We start from the raw sequence: 23,137 nt of genomic DNA on the forward strand, positions 1-23,137 counted from the left end.
AACACTTCCTATTCGAACTATGCTGGGAGTTTATTAGAGTTTATTAAAGTTTAAAATTTATTAGTTTATTTTTAAGTTTATTATTAAATTTAAAGTTTATTAAAGTGATGGTTTATTAAAGTTGGGAGTTTATTAAAGTGAATATAACGTTGACATCCCCTGAATAACTAGTGAAGGACATACCGATGCATTTCCATTTGTGAGTAATTAATGATCGTGTTGGAGGCGAAATGAAACTAGAGGATATATAAGTGAGAGAGACTCGAGGAACGAGTGATACAACAAGAGAGAGATCCGTTATTCAAATTTATTTATCCTATTTACTTTTCACAATGGAGAAAACGGGTTTCCCCAAATGTGTCTATCATGTAACATAGATATCATCGTGGAACAGTTGAAAGAGTCAACTACTACTATTCTGCGAGAGAAAAAGAATAATAAAATCTGTGGTTAAACAGAAAGAGAATGATGAGGAAAACACTCGTGTAAGGGAAAGAGAGAATAATAGTGATGAAGTGAAACATAATAAAGAAAAAACACAATATAGGGAATTAGTGTAAGAGAGAGAAAGTGACAGAGATATGAAAATGAGAAGATGGAAGCATTCCATCGATTAAGAGAAAGTCATTCAAGAGAGGAATGGGAATAGAGAATCAAAAGCTACAGTAATGAAAAAGAGAAAGAAGGTAGGAATAGGAAGGAGACAGGAAGTTTGAATTCTATAGGAAAAATCAGTAAAGGAGTTGGCAAGAGTGAGATATGTGTGTGTGAAATATAGACAGCAAGAGAAAAAGAAAAAAGAGAGGGTGTGAGAGAGAGAGAGCAAGTGATAGTGTGAGAGAAAAAAGGATGAGAAAGAAAGTGAGTGAGAAAGAACGACTGAGACATGAAGAGAGAAAGAGTGAGAGAGAGAGAGAGAGGGAGAGAGAGATAAAGAGTGACTGAGTGAGAGAATAAATGTGGTTGAGAGAGCAGTAGTGTGAGTGCGAGTGAATGAGCGGGCTAGAAGCGGGCAGAATGAGTGAGAGACAAACGAGCTGAAAGGGAGGCAAATAATAGTATAGAAGAAAAAGAGTGATAGTGTTCCAATGAAAGTGTTTGTAAAATAATGTGATCGGTAGAAAGTGTAAATGAAAATGTATGAGCGGGAGTGAGAAAATACCAGAGAGAATGTGTTCATGAAAGTTTGAGTGGATGAGTGAGAGATAATGGGTGAGGAAGAGACAATTCCAATTTAATCCGATGTTAAACAATAGGACCACATTACGATTCGGGTCATAAAATATTGATGAGTGCAGATAATTTATGGAATCATAATCACGGTCGGTTACATTACGCCATTGTTGCGGTTTTTCATCCCAATTAACCGCGAATTAATTTGTCGAGAAATCGTGCGGAATATAATTGAATGATCGGTCAATACTCGACTTGACAGAGTCGTCTTGTTTGATTTGATACTTCCATTGTAATTTCATGTGATTACGTCGACAGAAGAGTCATTTGAATCTAGAGTAACCGCACCGGTTATTTCAACTAATTTATGCAAAACGTTTTACGATTTTTTTCAACAATTTGGGAAAAAGATTGTTAAACGTTTGAATCATGGAACATTTTGTATAAATTGTTGAAGTGTTTATTATTCATTCTACTGCCCCGTTTTTGCTATAGGTTATAAGTTCAGAAGCTTTACTTTGTGAGTAATTCATTATCGAGGAGCAGAAGTTGGCTGAAGCAAGGTCTGTAGTAACAAGGTCTGATTTTGATTTGAATTTAAATTTTAATTCTAATTTCAATTTTGGTCCAAAATTGAGACCTCGAGCTAAAGAAACAATTTATGTTATCACACCGGTGGTGAAATTTTCCCAAAAGAAGTTCATATATCTTCTCCAAGAAGGTATAGGTACGTGCTCATGTCCAAGGTCTATAAATAGGTATTTATAGACCTTGCTTATGTCGAAAAAACTCATTCAGAGTTTAATTGACCGAGCGAAGTGAGGTCTAAGATTCAAGTCGACGGTTTGGCAGTTCTCGTAATGTTTATATGTTTATATGTTTATATGTTTATGTGTTTATATGTTTATATGTTTATATGTTTATATGTTTATATGTTTATATGTTTATATGTTTATATGTTTATATGTTTATATGTTTATATGTTTATATGTTTATATGTTTATATGTTTATATGTTTATATGTTTATATGTTTATATGTTTATATGTTTATATGTTTATATGTTGCGCATTTACGGCGAAACGCGGTAATAGATTTTCATGAAATTTGACAGGTATGTTCCTTTTTTAATTGCGCGTCGACGTATATACAAGGTTTTTGGAAATTTTGCATTTCAAGGATAATATAAAAGGAAACAGGAGCCTCCTTCATACGCCAATATTAGAGTAAAAATCAGACTATAGAATTATTCATCATGAATCAGCTGAAAAGTGATTACACAGATGTGTGGAGAAGCCAGTCCATTGCTGTATCCCCATAAGGTCTATAGTTTCAATCAGGTACTTTTGGATGAGAATACTGCGTGAGGTCTACTGTTCACAGAACTACTAGTATTTTTTAATACAAAATTAGGCGCTCAGCCTCTATTATCTGATCCTCTAAACTATATTCTACACGGAAGCGCTAGCTTTCTAACTTCTGATATGAAATCTACACTGTGAAATCTCGATATAGACTAGAATATCTCAAGGGGAATTTCAAAAATGTAGTAATACAAGGTCCATACTAAATCAGGGTGTACTATATCAAGTTTGAAAGTTATAGGGACTTTTCAAGGGACTGCAGGAAATCGTACTTTAACAGAGAATGTACTATATCCAAGTTCCACTGTTAATGCTCAACTTTTTCTCACAATAAATACTTCCACCGGATTGAGAACTCTGATAATTTCGAATTTCTCTGGATTGAGATTTAGTTTTAGATAGATTGGAACAAAAGTAATAATTAAAGTTGAACCTCAATTAAATTGAACCTCAATTAAACCTGAACAAATTTTGTTCAGGTTGTACCAGGAAAGCTGTATGATTACTCAAAAACATAACATATCACAACATATTTTATTCGAGAAATCATAACATTTCAATAAATAAAAGCGTGTATCATTGAATCAATCCTATACTATTATATGAGCAACTTCTGTTTAGATGTTTATATGCTTGTATTTTACCGGATCTCGAAAACTGCTCTAACGATTCTCACAAAATTCAGAACATAGTAGGTGCATAATATAAAGATTCGATTGCACTAGGTCTCATCCCTGAGAAAACTCGCTGGAGGGCATTGAAAGGATAATTATTATTCATCCTTGGGAAAACAGCTGATAATAGTATTTCGTCGTCTGTTGGTGATGGAAGTGAGTGAGGGAGTTCATGTGTGTGGGACTGTGTCAATATTATGACTCAGCTGTTGCACTTTTGTAATCATTCAATCAGGTAGTTAGTGCCAGCTGCAGAAAAAAAATCCAGGTTATTTCCAATCCTCATTAATTTCAGTAGATTCATCTTTTTGAAATGGTCTTCTCTGATTTGGTTCAACTTAATCAGGATTAAAATTTAACCGGCTTTTGTGCAACTGGGGCTTTGTGAGGAAAATTTTTGCATTTCTCTGGGAATTGATTTCAATTCACTGTGATTTGATAGAACATTTCTATATGAATGTTATCATAATTTCTTCTTTCGTAATAAATTTTTGATGCTTTTGTACTCCAGAGCGAAGCTCGGTTCCCGATATTCAATTTCAATTTCTCAATTTCAATTTCATTTATTGCCGAATAGAATATTCGAAACATATTACAAAATCTTTATAATATGACATATCATTGAAAATATAAATAAATAAGCATTATTACTCATACATGTACTTGAATAAAATTAAAATAAAATATAAAATCTAGGCATCACCAGCAAAAAAAAATCTTTGCCCGCTGGTGAGAGTTGCAAAACAGTAAAAGAAAAACATAATATTTCGAAATAATGCAGAAAGTTGAAGTTAAATTTAACTAAAATTACAAAATTTTATAACAGCAGCATAAAAAAATCAAACAAGTATTGTGCAGAGAAAAGACTATAAAATGAAAATAAAATAATCTAAATTAAATTGCTATATTTAAGGTAAAGAAATATTCCCTCTCAATCCACTCATTGACGGTATTTTTATAATTTTTGAAATCCAAGTCCAAAATTCCAAATCCATGTTAACTGAATAAATGGAATGAATGAATCACAGGCGGTGAGAATTCATTCTTATTGTGTGAATATTCTTAAGAAAGAGTTGATATACAAGTTTATAAGTTTATGGATAATCCTTATAGAATTGTAATTATGATAGTTAATTATAAATACCTAAGATTCCAAGTCTGTAGTTTGATAGTGACAACAACTAGATCTGCATAGCTGGCTAGCACACTGCCATCATAGGGATTCCCAGCATTCCACTCAAACGACTCCCCATGGATAAACAGGAGAACTGGATATCTCGCTCCAGTAACTGCTCCTGGAACAGAAGAACAGGTTATTTAGTAACGGTTTATTATATGTAACTGATAGTTTGGATTGTGAGCTCAAACTATAAGCTTGATATCGGTACCACACAAATACTTGTCAAAAATAAGTGAGAATTCTTATGAAATTATCAAGTACTTTCACTTTATGATCTCGTATTTATGAAAAGAATTCGAAGTCTTCAAGAATAAACTGAAGACCAGCCTTCCATCTGGACTTGTAAATCGAGTTTGAACTTTTCCAGTTCTGTTATCCTTGATGTAAATCAATTTATACTACTTATAGAAAAACACTACAAAGTTTCCTATATTCTATATATCGACCAAGAATGGTTTCTGTGATGACGTCATTATCAAGTTATTTTCTATGATCGAACCAAAGACCTTAATGAGATATACAGCCACAATGCCTATGCCTTCCCAATGATAGCTCTTACTTGAAATTGAAGGCCGCCATTGGGGTATTTTAGCACGAGATATTATATCTATATATGTGTAATATTATAGATTAAGAAGGCATTGATATGTAATAATCTTATAGGTTGCCCCCTCAATGGCCGATTTCAATTCCAAGTACGACACTAGCGCTGCATGTGAGTCTATGCATCTTCAAGGTCTTTGGATTGAACATCCAAGTAGTCCTATTTGAATAATAATTTAGATTTCATACTAATATATATCTTCTAAACATATGATTTATTTCATATAATATTATGATGGAATTCGGTGTATTTTTATTGTTATTCTAAACACACTATTAATTCTCAGGGCAATAACATTAAGTTAATGTGGAAGTGGCTTAATATTGTAGTAGGCAACACGCCTCAAAAACAAAGGAGCTCTCTAATTGGTCGATAAGTTTGTTAGTCGCCATTTTGGTTTCATGGCTCACTACCAACAGGAAGCAAGCAGCTCAAGAACGTCTCAATGTAAGTCATAGTCCAATGCTCGTCGAATTCGGGAAGTGGCTGACGTTGGCATAGTAACTACCATATTTCTGATTTCTTGATCAGCTCTGCCTTGAATCATTTTTCTTCACCAGAATTGAAGAAGTGAACAAACCGGTCAATCCTTGAAAGAGTTTATAATAATCATGGAGTTGCATTGCGATTTACTATCCAAGCAATAGAAAATACTTATTCAATAATGGCTTGCTGTGGATCTTTAGGATATTTGTTGATCATATCTGTGATTTTATTAGATTATATTTATGATCTGTTGGATGTTGTTATATATTTATATTGAGACTTGGGGAGCGCCAAATCTCTGAATTGTGCCCTAGAAATATGATAGACTACTAGAATAATTACTTAATCTATAAATTATTATTTAACGAAAATCCTAAATAAATGCTGTAAATCACCCCGAGGACTTCTGCTACTGCAGACATTGACAACAGGGTTAACAGCTAGATGGAAATTCGATGAGAACTACTATCCAAAAATTAGTTGCCAGCCCGGGGAATCGAACCCGGTACCTCCCGATTGCTAGCATTTACAGCATTTATTTAGGATTTTCGTTGGATAATAATTATATATTAATCTGCATTTGAATAAATGCATTCTCTATTTAATTCCATCTGTAACTGGTTGGCCGCTATGGCTTCGTATAAAATGAGCGCTGCTATCCAGAGATTGTCAGTTTGGTGATGGGTATGCATTCCTGACTAGCAATTGGGAGGTAGCGGGTTCGATTCCCGGGCTGGCAACTAATTTTTGGATGGTAGTTCTCATCGAATTTCCATCTAGCTGTTAACCCTGTTGTCAATGTCTGCAGTAGCAGAAGTCTTCGGGGTGATTTACAGCATTTATTTACGATTTTCGTTAAATAATAATTATATATTAATTAGCATTTGAATAAATGCATTCTCTATTTAATTCCTTCTGTAACTGGTTGGCCGCTATGGCTTCGTATAAAATGAGCGTTGCTATCCAGAAATTGACAGTTTGGTGTAAGGGTAAGCATTCCTGACTAACAATTGGGAGGTACCGGGTTCGATTCCCGGGCTGGCTACTAATTTTTGGATAGTAGTTCTCATCGAATTTCCATCTAGCTGTTAACCCTGTTGTCAATGTCTGCAGTAGCAGAAGTCTTCGGGGTGATTTACAGCATTTATTTAGGATTTTCGTTAAATAATAATTATATATTAATTAGCATTTGAATAAATGCATTCTCTATTTAATTCCATCTGTAACTGGTTGGCCGCTATGGCTTCGTATAAAATGAGCGCTGCTATCCAGAGATTGTCAGTTTGGTGTAAGGGTAAGCATTCCTGACTAACAATTGGGAGGTACCGGGTTCGATTCCCGGGCTGGCAACTAATTTTTGGATAGTAGTTCTCATCGAATTTCCATCTAGCTGTTAACCCTGTTGTCAATGTCTGCAGTAGCAGAAGTCTTCGGGGTGATTTACAGCATTTATTTAGGATTTTCGTTAAATAATAATTATATATTAATTAGCATTTGAATAAATGCATTCTCTATTTAATTCCATCTGTAATTATTTAATCTCAATATGACAATATTTATTATAAGATCATGGTGGAATATATTCTCCTGACAAATAAAATATATATTTTAGATTCATTTGATCATGATTAACAAGAATCATTAATCAATGTCAGGTCAGAACTACCGAAATAACATAAATCACAATGATTTGGTGCAAACAGGGAAAGTGGCGAGAATGCCTTCTTATCTTTCTCACTCACTTTATAACGAAAATGTCACTATTATTATAGTTGATTCACTTATCATAGTCATCCGTAATTTCAATTTAGATTTATCAATTATTGTGATTTTCTTCAAATAAATCTGTTTTATCCGATTCTAGAACTCACGCACTACTGAAGAAGATCCCCTAAGAATAGGGAATTCAATGTGACCTATAAGTTTTCATCACTTTTCATTTAATGCGGAAGTAAAGCAAAAATTCTTCTCGAAAGTCGACAAAGAACGCAGGATAACTTTCAAAACAAAACATAATAAATCCTTATCCTCTATTTACTCCAGTTTCTTTTTCTTCTTCTATCTTTCCAACCGCTTCTTCTCCTTTTTCTTCTTCTCCTTCATCCATCTCCTCTTCATCATCTTCTCCTTTTCTTTCTTATCCTCCTTCATCTTCACTACTTTTCCTCCTTTATTTCTTCTTTCTTCTTTTCCTACTTTTTCTACGATCACCTTTTCCTTGTTTTCTCTCACTCCTTCCTCTTACCCATCTCATCCTCTGTCTTGATTCATTCATTCACTCTAGTTTTATCAATTCTTGACTGTTCCACTTATTGTCTATCATATTCTACACGTTATCTTCTCGTCTTTCACTCCACATATCCTTGACAATTATTGTCTCCCACTCGTCTCCTCTACTTTCTTTTTCTTCCCCTTCATACCATGTTTCTCAGGTTCTCCATAACTTTCTTCCGTCTTTCTTTATCCACTTTCTCTTCTATTCTACCCTGATCCTTAATCATGCCTTTATTCTCCTCTTCTCGTTTTCTCTTTTGTCGTTTCACTTGTTCTAAACCTTTTTCAGCCTATACTTCCACTCAATTTTCTTCTTCTTCTTCTCTGTTCCCTCTATTACTTCTTTGCCCTTCCCTCCTATTTATTGTCCTAGTCCTTCAACTCATATTCCTCATACTCCTTCTTGTTAACCCTCTCCTCCTACTCGATTTCTTTCTCCTCTACCCTCTCACTTTTCGCTTCTAAACTCAACATTCCCCTCTTCATATCTACAGGCTCATTCCTAATCTTCTATTTTTTTACTTTTGACGTTTATTCTGCTCCCTCCTTCTACTATACACTCTTTTACAATTCATTTTCTTCTTACTCTCTTGAACCACTCCTCTTAAATCGAAATTCTCTCCTCTCTCCCTGTTACTCATTCACTGTTCCTCTACTCTATTTCTCATTCATTCTCTCTCCCTCCATGTCTTTCTTTCTCTCTCTCTTCTCCTCTCGTTCACTCTCTCTCTCATTATTCTTTTCCTCACTACTCATATCTCACTCTTCCTCTTCACCACTGTTCTCCTCCTTTACTATTTCCTGTTTCCTTTATTTCTGTACTCATATTTTTCTTTCCCCTCAATTATTCTTCTCCTGTTCTCACTATTCTGTTTCTTACTACTCATATCCTTCTCTCTTCCTCTCTCTTCCTCTTTCTCTATATGTCTATTTCATCCTCTCCCCCTGTTACTCATTCTCTGTTCCTCTACTCTAATTCTTTTCCATTCTCTCTCCCTCCATCGCTTTCTTTCTCTCTCTCTTCTCCTCTCCCTCTTTCATCCACTCCCCTGTTACTCACTCTCTGCTCCTCTCCTCTATTTCTCTTTCATTCTCACTCCCTCTATCTTTCTCTTCCTCTCCCACTCTCACCCTCTCTCTATTATCACTCTTCCAATCCTCTCGCTCCTTCTTCATCTTTCCCTGTCGCACTGTGGCGAAATTCCAAAAATCAAGAAGAAGTGTCCAAGCCTCTCTGAAAGTCTTGCTCACTAATTCATTGCCGGCCATTTTTCTTCTTGTTTCACGAAGAAAAACTGCAGCGAATAAAAAATGGAGGATAATGCCAATGGAGCAATGCAGTCCCTCTGAAACAAAAAAAAAGAAAACATGTTTCCCAGCTCCGTCGAATTAGAATCGTTATGAAGAAGCATGTTTATAGTTTCAGGACTTGCATGTTCAGTAACTAAACATGTCTAAGAGCACCCGTATTTTTTTTATTGTTCATAGTTCTTCATAGTTCTTATAGGATGTAGTTCATAGTTCTTAATAGTTCTTATAAAGTATATAGTTCTTATATAGAGGGTCTAGTTCTCGCACAAATTGTAGGAACACACTTATCAACAAACTGAAGAGAAACGATCATTTTGTAGCTTTTAACAGTGTTTCATACTCTGAAAAGAAATGAATACCATTGTTTCCTAGGAGAGAGTTTATATATTGGCAACAAACAAGAGCCACTGTTTGATATGGGAGTGTTCACACATTTGCTACAAATGAAAACCATGGTTTGTTATGGGGAGTATTCACACATTGTCAACAAAATGGAAACCATTGTTATGGGAGTGTTTATACATTGGCAACAAGTGAAAACCATTGTTTGTTATGGGAGTATTCACACATTGGCATAAATGGAAACCATTGTTTCTTAGGTGAGTGCTCACACATTGGAAACAGATATAAACCATTGGTTGTTCTGGAAGTGTTCACAAATAAAGAGCATAAATATGAACCATTGATAGTTATGAGAGTTTTCAAACATTGGTAACAACTGAAAACCATTGTTTGTTATGGAAGTGTCCACACATGGAAGTGTTCACAAATTGGCAACTGGCAACAAATAGAAACCATTTTTTTCAAACCTAATTTCCTTAACTTCAATTTTCATCAACAAGAAAACTGGCAGATTATATTTGAATCAATGAGAAGTACCCTATATTTATCTATTCATTCATACATTGATGGATACAATATAATTCTCAACTATGAAGATAAGGAGTGTTACAGCTATATTGATAGCTAGATACGTATGTATACTCAACAGTGACAGTGAACAGTGGAAATATAATTCCACGAGTTCTAATTGGACAATTCACACTCAGCATGGCCGGGTGAGTATGGATAATACCATTGAAACTTACAGTGATTGTATTTTAATTGTTCATTATTATTGTTGTATGCGAATCCAGTCATCAATATAAGTTACTTCTAATCGATCTTGCTTAGAAGTGCAAGATTCAACTGCTCATCTACGTCAAAATTGTAAGTGATTCATATACAATGAATCAATACTTTCGTCAACTGTTGATTACTGTTGTTTGAAATATTCACGTGTACAGAATAGTATATAGTAGTACAGTATAGTATATAATAGTACAGAAGCATATAAAAAATCGATACTTTGATCAAGTTTTCATTAAGTGTTGCTCTGAACTCAATTATTACTAAAACGTTCCCTGAATTCTATATTTTCCAATTTCATGTTCTAAATTTCCTGGAAGTGAAACAACTTTTGATGACCTATTTTTCCAATGGTAGACTGAATAATGAATTCCTGGATGTATTCAACGAGTTCATGAAAATCGAACAATTATTTCTTTCAATCTTCTTTGCTGTGGATGACATTGTGATTTGATTAATATTTGTAAAAAAGTTTCTTGAAAATCAAAACTGATTGCTTTCTAGTTTTTCCTGGAATAAAACAATGTAACAATACAAAATGAACAGAGACTTTAGTTCTCCTATGAAGCATGGAAGGAATTATTATGAATCTTTCTCAGAAATAGCAGACATTCTTGACGAGAGAATTGTTAAATGTGCTCTCGACAGTCTATATGATGGAGAAGGGATACTGACTCAAATGAAATAAATGAATTGTTTTCTGGGTAACAACAGACATCCAACACATTTTTTATTGTCACCTTGCCTTTGACAGCTAGTTATACAAGAGCAAATCAATATTCGATCTCCGATCAATAGTGTTCAAATTCTTCATAAATTGATGCAAATCTATTAAAGTTTCAAAGATGCAAATTAAGTGCACTGTGCAAAAGTGCTGGTTGCACAACAGGCGGTTGAATTTTAACCGTGGTTTATTCCACGAGAACCACTAAGAAAAGCCATATTTTCTAAATGGCCTTCTCTGGTTAGTTCTCATGAAATTAATCACTGTTAAAATGTAACCGGCTGTTGTGCAACCCGGGCCTAAATCAGTTTGAATTCATTTCTCCTTTCTGTGTGATTCAAAAGGTACGTACAGATATACGCGCCGCGAACATGAGCAATTCACTTTTAATCAGCTGACTATATCTGTATTTTTACAGAAACGGTAAGATACAGATATAAAAAGCTTGGAATCAGCTGATTAAAAGTGAATTGCTCATGTTCGCGGCGCGTATATCTGTACGCACCCTAAGACAGTATTCAGAAAATTATATTCAAATTCTTGATATTCATAATGTATCAGGGAATATGGTTTGTAATCTTTGCCAATTTTCTTATCTTTAAACGACTAATCGAGCAATTTCTGTTTATGTGTTTATATGTTCAGATGTTTAGATGTTTGTATTTCACCGGATCTCGAAAATGGCTCTAACGATTTTCACGAAATTTGAATCATAGTAGGTTTATAATATAAAAATTCGATTGCACTAGGTCTCATCCTTGGGAAAACTCGCTGAACGACATTAAAAGGATAATTTATCTATCCTTGGCTGAAACAGCTAAGACATTCGTTGTCTGTGGATAGTAAAAAGTGAGCGAGTGATTCTGTGGAAAATCAAAATATCGCATCCCCGAAATTCATAAGCTGACGTATAGCCAGCTGTAAAATATAAACACGATCATTTTAGAGAATTGTGCTCTGTTTACCAATAAATAAAAATAACGAGCGAAGCTCGGTGCCCCGATATTTGTTTATCTATTTTGTGACAAATAAATTTCATTGATTCTCCAATGATCTCAAACCTCGAGAGCTCGATTTTTCATTTTATTGGCTATTATTTTATCTCCTTCCTCTTTCATTCCATGGATTGAGACTTCCAACACAATGAATCTCTATTGATTTACTCATAACAGGGACTGTGGATTGGAAATTATTGATGATGGTGAAAAAATTAATTCATCACTTTCCACTCGATACGTATCTCACTCAGTTCTATTATTTGAACTCCAATCTCATACTTTCAATTATTGTACTTCTTAAAATCTATTCTTATCGATTTTATCAGCACATTCTCCTCTAAGGTACTACAAAGAGAAAACTATAAAAGCTATATGGGTTACAGCTAACACTATTCTCAGTATTTTATAGGCCTTTTTACGCCGTGAAAATGTCTTGTAGACGTGGTATTTGAGAGAGAGAGAGTGCGAGAGAGGGATACAGAGAGAAAGAGAGAGATAGACTGTGAGTGTGTGAGCCCCAGAGACAAAGAAATAGTGTAAGAGATAAAAGAAGTTGAAAGAGAGTTAGTAAAGGAAGAGAGAAGACAGAGAATGGGAGAATGAGTGAGTGAGTGAGTAAATGAGGTCACACATACAGGAAAGTTTGTTTGAATGAGTAATCCCTTTACTCATATGGTTTACAGTCTAGAAGGTTGAAGGAGTGGAAAGGGTGGTGAAAGGGAGCGAAGCTGAAGGTGAAGAAGGAAAATATGGGAAGAAAGAAGAAGAAGATAAAGATGAAGATCAGGAGGTAGAAACATGCAGAGAGTAGAACAAGGAAAACAGAGAACTGAAGGACGATCAAATAATATATTAAAATAATTTGAAACATTTGAAATATGATGAGATATTTTGAAACAAAGGACAATTGAATAATCACTGTACAAAAACAAGAATGATAGGAAAAGAGAAGCATGAAAAACAATCAAAATCAAATCGAAATATTTTATTCACAATACAAACAGTTGAGGGTCCTGCCAAACCCAGAGGTTTTTCGGCGGGTGCCCAGGTACAGGAAAAAATGACTTACAAAAGATGAATAGACTTAGACAAAATGAATATCACACTTCAAAGATTTTAAGTAACAAAATGAAAGAAAACTAATACAAAATACAAAAATAAAATAAGAAATATACATCAGATTTTGATACAGAATTAATAAAAAAAGGGAAAAATTAAAATTTATTAGAATGGAATGAAAAAAAAGGAAAAGGGAAAAATTGTTTTACACAAGTAATAGTACATTTTTATCGTTGAGGCAGGCGGCAGTGACAATAAAAGGGAAATTTTAAAACTTCAGCCAGCAAAAATTGAAAAATTCTTATAATGTAAGCTGGCATATTTTCAACTTTTATATTTTTAAATTATGTGTACGTTTGCAATATTATTAGTTCTATGAATTGATTGTGCTGTTATTATTGAGAAACAACATTACATCCTTCTCAGAGTAATCACGAATATTTTTGGAGGTAGTCTGTTAAATAAGTAGGGAATTACAATAATGTAGGGATTTTCTAACATATATATTATTGAATATGGGTACTACATATATTGTCGGAGATCTTAAATTGTATTGTGAGGGAGGAGCAAGGAGTCTATAGTATAAATTTTCTTTGTGGAGTATTACAATTTTCAAAAGATAGAAATGTTTGGGCGATAAGGTATGATATAATATTAGTAAGCTGTTTGTTGTATGGATCAATATTATTAACATAAGAAATTCTGGTAGTTATTAATTTTAATGTTCTTGATTGTATTCGTTCAACTCTAGATAAAAGATAATTGGCTGCACTTCCCCATGATTCAATGCCATATCTAACTATTGGTTCCATCAAGGACTTATAAATCAGATATAGGCAGTCAGGGGTGATATTTTTATGCAAATAAAAGACTTTAGCGTTAAGCGCTTGAAGTTTTTTTGAAATGTAGTCTATGTAAACAAAAATTAGAGGAAGAACAGGGAGAATAAGAATGAAAATTGTAGAAAGGAATAGCAGAATTAGAACAAGGAAGAGAAACCGGTAAAACTACTAGAATCAAGAATGATGGAGAAAGGGAAACAAAAACAACAAAAAGTGGGAGAAAAACAGGGAGAAGAATAAAAATGAGAAAAAAGAGAAGCAGAATCAGAACAAGGCAGAGAAACCGGTAGAACTAATAGAAACAAGAATGATTGGAGGAGGAAAACAACAACAAAAAATAGAAGAAGAACAGGAAGAGAGACAATGGGAATGAGAAGAAGGAGAAGCAGAATGAGAAGTAGGAAGATAGGAAGAAGAATGACGGTGCTATTTTGTGGTCTCCAGAGGTCAATAAAGCGTATGTGAAAGTGGCTAGGCTATTGTTTACGACTCACTCTTGTATAAATATAGGAGGTTGTTGTTCTCAGTCTTCTTCTTCTTCTTCTTCTTCTCTTCTTCTTCTTCTTCTTCTTCTTCTTCTTCTTCTTCTTCTTGATGGGCCTAGTTTATAGGCACAGTGGGATTGCAATAGCCAGATAAATGTAGCCTACTATCTAAATTGCCTTGAAAATGTGAGAAATGAGTCAAGATATTCGTTTTTGAAGAATGAATATTATCATATAAAATGAAAAAGACTAATAAATTGTCAAAACAAAAAAATTATCATACTTTATGATAATCAACTTTAGTTGAATAACCAAGCTTGATGAAGATTATAAGAAAGTATTACCATAGAGAACAATGGCATGCATATATTTCATAATATATCTCCAAAGATAGCATTAGATAAGCTATCTTTGTAGATAGCATCAGCTGGCAGGCATTTTTTGGATAGTAGTTCTCATCGAATTTCCATCTATAGTGAGGTCCACGTTATAGCAGTAGATAAAGATAGGAGAATAGCGATGCCGATTCTCTGCATTAATTAATTATATTTCTACACTGTCAAAAACATAATTGGCATCGTTGTGGACCTAGAAAAGGATAGTACCACCGGCTTTGTCGAATGATAGACAAGGATAGCAAAACCAAAGTTGATCAAATACTGTCATTATAACGTGGACATCACTATAGCTGTTTACCCTGTTGTCAATATTTTCAGTACCAGGAGTCTTCAGGGTGATTTACAGCATTTAATTTATATTTTTGCTTGATTCTTATATTCTGCGATTAAATAATTTGAAAGCATTTGACTCAGCCAATCATTCTTAATTAATTTATTGATTAGTTAATATGGGATTCGTGGCAACATCATTAAATGGGTGAGATCATAGTTTTTGTCAGAAAGATTAAGGTTTCTGCTCAATTCATGGTCATCATAGAGTTTTCAGCGTGAATGAAAGCGGGTATTATCAAATACTGATATTGATCATCATAATTTAATAATCGGAAATTGAAAGAAAGAATGATAACCTTTCAAAGAACCTCTCAACCTACAAAATTCTTGTCCTAGCTATCAGCTCCAAACCTATTGATCAACCAAAAGGTCTTTGGTCAGCTTCCAAGTTGCCCTGAAACACACCCCTTGTAAGTGAAAAAAAGTGAAGAACTTCTCTTTTTACTCCTCTGCCTCCTCCTTCTTCTACTCCTCATCCTCTATCCTCTCCAGCCCCTCCAACTGAACCTCCTCCTTCTCTTCCTCCTTCTCCTCCTCTTCCAGCATCATCTTCTGTTCTTCTTTCAGCTTCTCTGTATTTTCATGTTTTCTATCTTTTATCTTGTTCAGTGCACACCTCTTGTGGATGTGAAAAACTGAGAAAATGTCACGCATCCTCCCACAGTAATTTCTATCCTACCTCCTGTTTCTAACCCCCCTTCTTTTACTCCTTAATCATTTCGTTTTCCTTCATTCCTCTCTCTTTCCTCCTTCTCCTCTCTCTCCTGTCCTTCTTTCCTCCTCTCCTTTTCTCTTTTCCTTCATCTTTCTTCTCTTTCTCCTTTTCCCCGCTATCTTCTTTCTGTCTTGTTTTCTTTCTTTCCTCACTCACTCCTAATTCGTTTTGTTGTTCTTCATTACCCTCTCATGCCTCCTTCACCTCTTCCCCCTGTTCTTTTTCTTCTTCTTAGCTTTTTCCTTATCTCGATTTCTTCATCTTTATACTTTTCCTCGCTCACTTCTTCCTCTCTTGTTTCCTGTTCCTTTCTATCCTATTTCCCCTCGTTATCTCGTGTTTCTCTTTTCTTCTATGGTTGTGTGGCAGAGAGGACAAGGAGTCCTACCTCCGCCCTAATGAAGGCAATTAATCAAATCCTTATCTTTTGCTTCGTTTGTTCTTCATTTTCTCTCGTTTCTCTCCATACTTATCTTCCATCTCCTCTTCCAAGAATGATGATCGATGATGATCATTTTATGAGGAACATAATTTTCCTCATCATCCTCCACTTTATTCATTTTCATCTTATTCTCCTTCCCTTTTTCCCTCTTTTTCCCCTATCCTCAAATTCTTCCTGCTCCTCAATACTCATCTCTTACTTATTTTTTTCTGGTTTTACCATTTCGTGTTACATTCATCATGTTATGAATGAAGAAACTCCTCCCACTCCTTTCTACTTCCTTTTCCCTACTGATACTCTTGCTTATTATTCTCCCACTTTCCCTCCTTTTTTCACACTCTCTCACACTCCTTATCTATCTCACGCTTTATCTGTCTCTCGCTCATTCTCTCTATCATACGCTTTATCTCTCCCTCGCTCACTCTTTCTCATTCCCTATTTATCTCATGCTTTATCTTTCCCTTGCTCACTCTCTCTCACATCCTCTCTCTATCACACGCTTCATCCTTCCCTCGCTCACTCTCTCTCTCACCCTCTTTCAATCACAAGATTTTATTTCTCCCTCGCTCATTTTCTCTCACTCCCTCTCTCTATCTCATGTTTTATCTTTCCCTCGCTCACTCTCTCTCACTCCCTTCTCTATCACACGCTTTATCTCTCTCTCACTCACTCTCTCTATCACACGCTCTATCTCTCTCTCACTAACCCATACATTTCATTCTACCACTTATTCTCCCAAGTTCTACCATTCCGTGTTACATTCAACGTCTCTTGAGTGAAGAAACTTCTCTCACTACTTTTTATTTCCTTCTGTTTCTTCTTTTCCTTCTCGTAATCCTGTCCATCACTCACTCTCTCTCACTCCCTCTCAATCATCCGCTCTCTCTCTCTTTTTCACTCTCACCCTCTCTCTTCCCTCCTCTTCGCCACTCCCTCATGACCACCTCACTCTCATTCTCTCCGTCTTCCCCTCTCGCTCTCACCCTCTCTGTTTCCTCCTCTTCGTCGCTCCCTCATGACTCCCTCACTCTAATTCCCTCTCTTGCTCTCTCTCTTCCGCTCACAACTTCTCTCTTTCCTCCTCTACCTCACTCCCACACTCACTATATCTCTCTCACTCACTCTCAATCCCACTTCCTTCCACCCACACTTCCAGCTTCTTTCATTCTTCTAGCAATTGTTCTCCTCCAGTACAACCCTTAAAGTTTTGAAAAAGAAGGGCTTAGTAGTGGTTATGCCCTTTGAACTTGCAGTTTGGCTCGCCGCACAAAAACACTCACTTTTTTGTCTAGTCTCCTCAAGAAGGCTGGTTCAAGCATTCATTTCTTCCCTCATTGCCATTGTCTTCTCCCTTCCCCTACATCTTTGGCCCAGCTCTTCTTCATTCCTATCTCTCTTTGAACGTTTATTCTTCTATACACTCCCTACTCCACTCTAACTTCAACCATAAAGAGTAAAAATACTGTTCAATCACTTTTACCATAGAGAAACAATAGCATAAGTAGATATCCCATGGTATAGGGTGTTTATGTCGCAAGTTTTACTGTTATCTCAAGCCGATTACTGTTGATTATTGTCGAATTTTACTGTTTTGTTGGGGTGAGAGTGTATGAACGGCACACTATGAGAGACTACCAGTGTCACACAGCTTCACGGGAAAGAATTACATGAACTTTCGGCTTGAGATAACAGTTGAAACTGCGACATAAACACCCTATACCATGGGATATCTACTTATGCTATTGTTTCTCTATGCTTTTACCTATCAACTTGTCTTGTTCCATTAATTCTACCTATTTGATTATCATTTCTGCTTCAACACTCCATTAACTCATACTAGTCTTCCCATATCAATATCACATTCTAATGTTGTTTTCTACTTTTTGTTATCGAGTTTTCCTTTGCTTTATCCCAGATCATTCCCTACTATTTATCCATCTATTTACAATGCAAATAACACCAATGTAATAACATTGGAGGATAAAATGATAAGGTAGTCCTCGTGCTATTTTTCATCCAAATTTATAGGTGACAAAGTCCAAGATAAGGTTGGAGTGATCCGTGGTCTAGTGGATAGAGTGCTTGCGTAGCAGCATAGAGATCCTGGGTTCAAACCCTCTCATAACCAAAAGTTTTTTAACCAGATCACTCCCGTGTTATCGGATGGGCACGTTAAACTGTCGTCCTGGCTGAAGTATGACAGACGTAAGGCCCTTTGACGGCTTAAATTATATATTCAGGCGGTGGGACCTTCCCGCAAGGGACTCCCCCACCAACAAAAGCCATACGAACTTACTTTTTTTTTAAGGTTAGAATTTCACGTGTACAATTTATAAGGTAAATTATTAATAAGGTAGTCCTTGTGCTATTTTTCTTCCAAATTTATAGATGACAAAATCCAAGATAAGGTTAGAATTCCACGTGTACAATTTTTATAAAATCTTGGTCCAAAATGGACATTAAAGCTATGAATTTTGAATTAAGATTGCTCAATTTGATAAATTAATTAGAAATATTCCACTCAATTACCACTTTTAACGAATAATATTGAGTTATTTAAGACATTTTGAAATTTTGGAATTATTGATATTCACTCTAGTGTAGATCAACTTGCTTCCTCTGTTTCATCACAGCTTTTTTTTTTTTGCTATTTTGTGATAATTGATATTAGGCCTATTCAATCTACTAGATCAACTTGCCAGATTCATTACTACTTGTTATTCATCTTTCTATTCTCATTCGTTTCATCCTTATATCTTTCAATTCTGCTTCTAATTTCGTTAGCAATCCATTCTTTGAAATTGTCAGCAAAATTTAGTCCTTCATGCTCCCCTGATTAATTTCTTATGTTTTGATTTTATTTCTCAATTTGTTGCTTCTAATCACAAATTTTAGTTTCCTTGCCCTATTACCATAGGTAAGGGAATGTATTGCTCTCCGAAAAAAATTAAGGTACCCCAATTTCCAAATTTCTATACGTTTCAAGGTCCCCTGAGTCCAAAAAAGTGGTTTTTGGGTATTGGTCTGTATGTGTATGTGTGTGTGTGTGTGTGTGTGTGTGTGTATGAGTGTATGTGCATCTGTGTACACGATATCTCATCTCCCAATCAACAGAATCACTTGAAATTTGAAACTTAAGGTCCTTCCCCTATCAGAATCCTGCTAAAATGGCGAAAATGTTGTCAAAAACAGGGTTTTTCGCGATTTTCTCGAAAACGGCTCCAACGATTTTGATCAAATTCATACCTAAAATAGTCATTAATAAGCTCTATCAAGTGCCACAAGTCTCATATCTGTAAAAATTTCAGGAGCTCCGCCCCATCTATGCAAAGTTTGATTTTTGATTCTCAATTATCAGGCTTCAGATACAATTCAAACAAATAATTTCGAGTGGAAAAGATTGAGCATGAGAATCTCTACAATGGTCGATAACATTTTCACCTAGAATTGAAAATGAGCTTTAAATTCGAAAAAATGTGATTATTCAATTGCAAATTATTGTTGATTCTATCAAATCATTCACTATGAAGAGATAGCAGACTTCGTGTGTCTGCAGCGCTATTGTCCTGTCACCAGCTGGCTCAGATCTTAGAAAAGTAGACTCTTGAGATGTGCGGGAACACTAGCGTCAGGTGATATATTTTCATAACGGCGAGGAAAGTTGTGTGAGTGCGCTACACTAGATTTTTTCTTTATTATTCGTGGAATAATATAGTCTCAGTATCTGATTCGTCATCTCAGTTGTCCACTTCCTTTTTTTATGTGTTTCCCTTTCAAGTGACGCACACCAATCGCATTTCTCTTTTATTCTGTACTTCGTATTATTGATTCCTGATTCCTATTTCTTCTGTTTCTCCACGCATTTACCTATTCTAATCATGTTTCCTCTTTTTCCAACAACACACTTCTGTATCCCATCGTTATTCATTTCTTTAACTCGTTTCTCAAAACCATTACACTATTTTCCCCCTCATGTATCTCTTGTTTCCATTCTTCATCTGTCATTTGTACTGCTTTCAACCTCTTCCATTTATGCTTCGCTTCCCTCCAAGCTTCATATTTAAGTCTCTCTCTCTCGATTTATTCTCATTGATTGATTATTTATATTTTGTGAAATTCGTTGAATAACTAGCATCATCGTCACTAAATGTAAATCAGTGTATAAGCCAGTAAATATTGTAACATACATTAATAAAGAAATCTAATCTAATCTAATCTAATCTCGCTTTCCACCCATACTCACCGTACATTTCCTTGCATTTCATCATCATCTTTCCTCTGTTATACTCTCTCTTTCTTTCCAATATATACTCCACTTTCACTCTCTATACGTTTTCCCTTTCTTCCATATTTTATCACCATATTTTGTTCTCTCAATACCTTCAAAACTTTTCCACTTCTCTCCTTTCTTATATTGACTTCTTTCTCCTTCTACATATTCAATTCTCTTCCTCTCTCTCTTCCTTTCTATACCCACGCGTTTTCCTCTTCACTCCATCATCGTGTCCTTTCTCACCTTTTCCTCTCTTCTTTCTCATTCCCTCCTTCGTCTCACCCATTACACTTTCCCGAAAACTTTCTCTGTCAACAGAGCTCCCCTCTTTTTATGGCCTCATTCTTTTCTTGTCTCTTGGTCCCATAATTATTTCTTTCTTCTGTGGGTCATCACTCCTCCCCCTCATTCTTCTTCCTCCACATCGTCAGCTACAGTTTTTTCCTTTTCCTCCTTCTTCTCCTTCTCATCCTCCTCATCATCCTTCTCCTCCTTCTTCACCCTCTCCTACTCTTCCTCCACCTTCTGCTCCTCATCTTCCTTCTCCTCATCCTTCTCAACTCCTTCTCGACCCAATATCCTCCTTCTCCTCCTCCTTCTAATCATCCTTCTTCTCCTCCTCCTCCGATTCACAACTTTTTTCTATCCCATCACTCCCTTGTCTACAACTCTAAGGAGCTATTCTTAAGAAGCTATCCGGCAGGAGTTATCTCGAAGGGGCGGGTGGATATAAATTCTCTCAAACTTGTGTTCTCCTCCAACACTTATATCACTCCACCCTGTTCTCAACTTGTTTATTACTCTTGTTTCTTTCTTTTTCTTCTATCCTCTATCTTCCTCCAATTTTTCAACTGATTCTCGTTCATGGAGATCGATCTGCTAACATTCATGGGATTTGCTGTATTCTATTCTAATCAATTTCAAATTTCAGATGTGGCAGGATTTATACCAAAGGAGCGAATGCTTTTTCTGAACAAATATTGATGAATATCATAATATAAAGCCAGTTCATAAGCTCTGAAGTCACGAGAACTAACATTGAATTAAAACTCGTTTGGAGACATAATTATAAATCACTAGCAGGTAACCCGTGCTTCGCAAGGGTCTTTCTTAAAACTTGACGTAATGAAATCAAGAAGAATTCAAAATAGGCCTATAAGAATCCTCGGTTGATTAAGAATTTATATGCTGCATTTCAAGTGAATCAGTATGACCATCTTTCAATTAAAAAAAGAAGTTGGATTCAAAATGGCCGAAAAAATTTGTTTGTGACAAGTTCCAAAACTATGTTTTCCAAGTAGAAAGCAATATAGAAACAGATGTTCCTTTTTTTAATTTCGACCATATGATTTGGTGATTTTTGAATGGAATCGGATGTACCATTAATGAAATTTAAACATTAATTATTCTGAAAAATCTAGAAGGAGAACTAAAATATGGGCTTCCAGGTGCACGAGATTGATATTTTTAGAATCTATGTGCAAAACTTGGAGATCAAAATCATTCCCGTTTTTCCGGTATGCAATCCACAAGTTGACATGCTTTGATGCGAACAAACGACCAAACGAACACACGAACAAACACAACCCTACTCTCTCTTATTATATAGACGAAGATACTCCTCATAATTAAAACGGGATGCTTCTATGTAATTTATGCATGTAACTCGTGAGCTAGCTCTATGCTCCTCGAGTACAACCGAAGCCTTTGTTATTCGATATATTATTCATTGAATATCAATAAACTTACAGGTCTCAGTACCCATTCAAATTCAATGAATTATAACACGAATCTACGATATACAATAGATATATTGATATTTCATATTCATTCAATACATCTTACATTGTCAGGTCTAACAATACCTGCAAACACTGATAATAATTAATAAAATAATAACACTCTCCTATAATAAAAATCTGGTGTGACGCACTCACACAACTTTCCTTGCCGTTATGAAAATTGATCACCTGACGCTAGTGTTCCCGCGCATCTCAAGTCAAAGATTTGAGCCAGCTGGTGACAGGGCAATAACGCTGGAGACACACGAGGTCTGCTGTCTCCATAGTGAATGATTCAATAGAATCAACAGTTGCCAACAGTTTGCAATTGAATACGGTAATCACATTTTCTCGAATTTTGAGCTTATTTTCAATTTTAGGTGAAAATGTTATTGAACATTAATTTGAACAAAAAAATTCGAGTGGGAAAGATTGAGCATGAGAATCTCTACAATTAATGTTCAGTAACATTTTCGCCTAAAATTAAAAATAAGCTCGAAATTCTAGAAAATGTGATTATTCAATTGCAAACTGTTGGCAACTGTTGATTCTATTAAATGATTCACTATGAAGAGATAGCAGACCTCGTGTGTCTCCAGCGTTGTTGCCCTGTCACCAGCTGGCTCAAATCTTTGAATAGTAGACTTGAGATGCGCGGGAACACTAGCGTCAGGTGATCAATTTTCATAACGACAAGGAAAGTTGTGTGAGTGCGCCACACCAGATTTTTTAGTTTTGCGAGTGAGTGAGTGAGTGAGTCAGTCAGTCAGTGAGTGAGTGCCATTCCGCTGTTTTATATATATATATATATATATATATAATAGATAATATACCCCGTCTGTAACCTGATTCTGTCCAAGAAAAACTTGAACCTCTTGCAAACAATAGCTAATT

General features: G+C 35.4%; 1 protein-coding gene across 1 annotated transcript in view; it reads right to left on the reverse strand.

Moving 5' to 3' along the window:
* Positions 1-23,137, reverse strand: part of LOC111058443 (neuroligin-4, Y-linked-like) — an 850,919-nt gene that overhangs the window by 102,676 nt on the left and 725,106 nt on the right. The window contains 2 exon segments of the mRNA XM_039440114.1: positions 4,355-4,376; positions 4,378-4,505. Coding sequence (XP_039296048.1) covers positions 4,355-4,376; positions 4,378-4,505 — 150 coding nt within the window.

This window comes from Nilaparvata lugens, chromosome 13 (genome assembly GCF_014356525.2).
Source record: "Nilaparvata lugens isolate BPH chromosome 13, ASM1435652v1, whole genome shotgun sequence".
In the NCBI taxonomy this organism is placed as follows: domain Eukaryota; kingdom Metazoa; phylum Arthropoda; class Insecta; order Hemiptera; family Delphacidae; genus Nilaparvata; species Nilaparvata lugens.